Raw genomic sequence first — 3,923 nt, forward strand, 5'->3', positions numbered from 1 at the left:
TATAAATAAATACTATTTGTTAGATACATACACCATCCCACCTATAGAGCAACTCGCCTCAACATCAGCATTGGCTAAATATAATATTCATAGCACTGTTAATCTTAAAAGTGCATATCAAATACTAATCCGAAGAGACGTCCGCCGGACCGCAATGGACAAGTTGAGCGCTACAGTAGTATAATATGGAAAACTATTTCACTGGCTTCAAAATCTGAAGGTTTTATGGCACTACAATAGAAGAAGGTAACACTTCATCCGCTCTCTGCTTTGCATTGCTCAATCGCAATTCCTTAAAAGGTATGATCTTTCACAAAAGAAAATATAGCTCAGGTATTTTTCTTCCTCTGTGGTTCGTAAATCCATAAGTTCATCTCTTCCTATCTAAACTCCTGGAGAAGTTCTGATGAAAAATCAAGTCTGTAAAAGCAAGTATGCTCCTCTTGTGCATGAAGTGGTTTGAGTGGAATCTAACTCTGATTGAATAAGAGAATTTTATAGAATTTTCAATCATTGACGACTTATAAAAATGAAGGAGTAAGTCCGAACATAAATAAATTAAATAACTTGCTTTATTCATTATAAATACTTTTTGTTTAACTATTAATCATTGACTAATATTTGGTCTTTAGGATGGCTTTAATTGGTGGTTTCGGCTTAGCATCGCTCATTCTCCAACAGAACCATTTTCAGTTATTTACTGTTTTCTTTTTTCAAAAAAGATTTGCATGAATACGAATGTAAGTTTGTTAGAAATATTGTATCTTTTCTAGTTTTCAAACACCTGAACTCTGTAAGTTATTTTATAACATATGTATATGTTAGTTTGGGATTGTTTGACATGGAAATTCTTTAGCCAGGCGAGGTTGCAGTTTAATCTACGAGACCTTTATGAGTGAAGCTAAACATATTTTTCACACAAATTTTTATGTGTCATGGCTGTAAATATATAATCTCCATAATCTAATAAATAATCCAATTATTTTTCCTTTAGTGAACATAATGTTTTACTCATTTGGGCTCGAAGAAGTGCTGAAATAACTGAATGGAAAAAATAAATACCCATAAACCTCATAAACCTGAGTACAAGGAATAATTTACTGGGGGACAATATCAAATTTTCGAAAATTCAGTGAACATATATATTCTCTGTGAAGGTAATTAACTCTTTATCTACTATTCACTGTTAGGTTTTTTTTTTTACATTTTCTTTTTGTGGTCATAACTGATTTTTCTATTTCGATCATATTTTATCTTTTCTAACTTTCCTAGGGTTGGTTTTAGTCTTTTTGTGTATTTCCTTTTATTATGATTCTTTTTACAAAATTATTTGTTGTTAAATCTTTCTAGGATAAAACCTAGGCAATATTAAATTATCGAAAAATTAGGGTTTATAAAAAAAAAAAGAATCGAAATACAAATTAGAGAGTTTTCTTTTAATTTCTTTGGTACTGATCGACTTAAGCAAATCGAAACTGAAATTTTTAGAAATGGTGTATTAGTAACAATTCACTGATGGTAAAACAACAGTTGGAGCGGTTTATAAATGTGTATTGTTTATCGAATGTTTTTACTATTTTATACTAATTAATGTAATACTAATTAAAGTACTTACCCTTATCAGACAGAATAGAGCAAGACTGAAGAACAAACTTCACAGAAAACTTTCGAATAGGATAAATTTTTATTTGTGAAAGACAAAGTCTTGTACTAATTCATTACACATGATAAAATTATAAAACAAAACCTGAGCCTACAGCTAAATTACAAAAACAATAAACAAGAGATAAAATAAAGTGCCCCATAACAAAAAATAAAACGAACTAGATAATACAAAACTAATAACATAATATTCATTATTCCATGATATTAAACATAAAATATTGAGAATTATTTTAAATAAAAAAAGCGTAATATAAGTAAAGATATTAATTGGTTTCAAAAACTATTTACATACTACTATTTTTATGGTACTTACAAAATTAAACTTATTACTAATTTTTACAATATAAATATAGAGTTTGTTCAATTTAGCTTCTCTATCAATGTTCTATATATTTTCGATGTTTCGTAGGTAGCAAGATAGGGATATGGAGCGTGATTCTGACCAAAACCTCCTTGAACAACCGTTGGTCTAGTAACAGTACTTCCTTACGAAGGAACTACCGGTTGTAGCGGTACAGAATTTTTTTAAAGTAAGATACGGATATGGGTAACCTTAGGATATATTGCCTATAGTATTTAAAGATTGAACAATGTAGGAGGATGTGGTACAAACCATTATTGAAATAACTTTTGAGTTATTATGAGTTTCTTACTCGTTTTGAAAAAGCGATAGCCGAGGAGAGTCTTTCTCCTAACGGAAATGTTGAATTTTATTTTTGTCGAAAAGGGATAGAAAATTTTGGATTAAAAATACATTTATGTGACGGATGTTTTTTTTGTGGATATAATTTTGAACTGTAGTTTATGGCTAATTTAGATCTTCAGAACGAAAGAGGCGATAGTCCGGATTCAGCGCATAAACTTAGAATGGGGCTTGTTCGAAATGCTCCAGTTGCGATTCGGATTCCGGCGTGATGGACTGTATCCAGTTTAGCAAACACTTGGGAACGAGCCGGGCCGTAGTCTATTTTCGAGCGTATTAATACCTGATAAAGATCAAGTTAAAATTTAATATTAACTTGTGAGACCAAGTAGTATTCTACATCAGGGATTTCTGCTTCTAGCATCCTTAGTCTGTTGAAACATTGTTTTGGGAGTCTCTTTTATGAAATAAATGACAGTTTGGACCGGTGGTACTTTTTGTAATTACCTTTAAACTTAAAGGACTTCTACCCTCTTGAGTCGAACTATATAGTTTGGGGTATTCTTGGGCCATCCATATAGGTATTTAATAAATTTAATTTGTAAAATTTCGATAGCATCGAGATATCTTAGGCTCCAAACTTCGGACACATATAGGAGAACTGATGAGACCATTGGGTCATATAATGCCATATTTGTTTCCCAAGAGTCACTCCTTTCCTCTTCTCAGGGTTTCCAAGACTTTATCGGTAGCAATGGATGATTTCTGTATGAAATGTACAGAAGCATTTTTTGATTTACCTGTGAATGCAAAAGATACTCCTAAATATGTATATGTCTTTGTATCGTACCAATAAAGGGGTTTGCTCTCTTTTAACTTGGGTGATTTATGGTATTCAAGAACTTTTGACTTTTCTATGTTTAAGGTTAGGGAGTTATTTGTGCAGTATTGCTGCAGAATATTTAAATTTCTTTGGGCACTATGCCATTTATTGTTAAGAAGGATAATGTCGCCTGCCAGCAATAACTGTCTCGTGATTATGGTCGATACTATTTCCTATGACTCCATTATCCTGAAAAAACTGAATAACCTCATACAAGTAGATGATGAAGAGTGCTGGACTGAGAGTTTCACCTTGTAGCAACCTAACAGGTCTATTTCTTCGCTCAGTTGACCATTTATTAAAATTTGGGGGGTACTGTTGTCATACAAGTTCTTCATAATTCTAATTATTTTACCGCTGAGCCCAAGAGCTCTTTAGGGATAATATTTTCAGTCAGCCCTTTACTTAAGTCTTCTTGCAAGGGCATTGATAAATAATTTTGCCCTAGTATTTATTAAGAATACCTCACGGTAATAATCTTTATCTTTTCTGTCACCTTTCTTAAATAAAAAATGAAATTTTGATTTCGACCAAGTTTATTTTATATTGATACTATTTTATGTCTTCCTTCCTTTTATTTATATGTAATTTCTTATAATTTTATTTTTACATAATATTTATCCTAGCTTAAATTACCTTATTGTTGTAATATTCTCAGTTTTTTTGTATCTTTTTAGCTACCCCTAATGAAGCCCTGCAAAGTGGGGCGAAACGTCGGACATTAAAATAGTT

The 3,923-nt window shown here is 31.6% G+C and overlaps 1 protein-coding gene and 1 long non-coding RNA gene across 2 annotated transcripts in view; one reads left to right on the top strand and one right to left on the bottom strand.

Annotated features, from left to right (window-relative positions):
- LOC106687352 (protein FAM210A) overlaps positions 1-1,805 on the bottom strand; it is an 8,718-nt gene extending 6,913 nt beyond the window's left edge. The window contains exons 1-2 of the mRNA XM_067047775.1: positions 1,801-1,805; positions 1,616-1,710 (exon numbers count right to left, since the gene is read on the bottom strand). Coding sequence (XP_066903876.1) covers positions 1,616-1,710; positions 1,801-1,805 — 100 coding nt within the window. The remainder of the gene's footprint in view (positions 1-1,615; positions 1,711-1,800) is intronic.
- Positions 1,806-2,025: 220 nt separating this feature from the next.
- The window catches only part of LOC112210279 (uncharacterized), a 38,113-nt gene continuing 36,215 nt past the window's right edge, over positions 2,026-3,923 (top strand). Inside the window, exon 1 of the long non-coding RNA XR_002945073.2 lies at positions 2,026-2,195. This is a non-coding gene — a long non-coding RNA (uncharacterized lncRNA). The remainder of the gene's footprint in view (positions 2,196-3,923) is intronic.

This window comes from Halyomorpha halys, unplaced genomic scaffold, assembly GCF_000696795.3.
Source record: "Halyomorpha halys isolate HHAL.00 unplaced genomic scaffold, Hhal_1.1 Scaffold949.1, whole genome shotgun sequence".
NCBI lineage: Eukaryota > Metazoa > Arthropoda > Insecta > Hemiptera > Pentatomidae > Halyomorpha > Halyomorpha halys.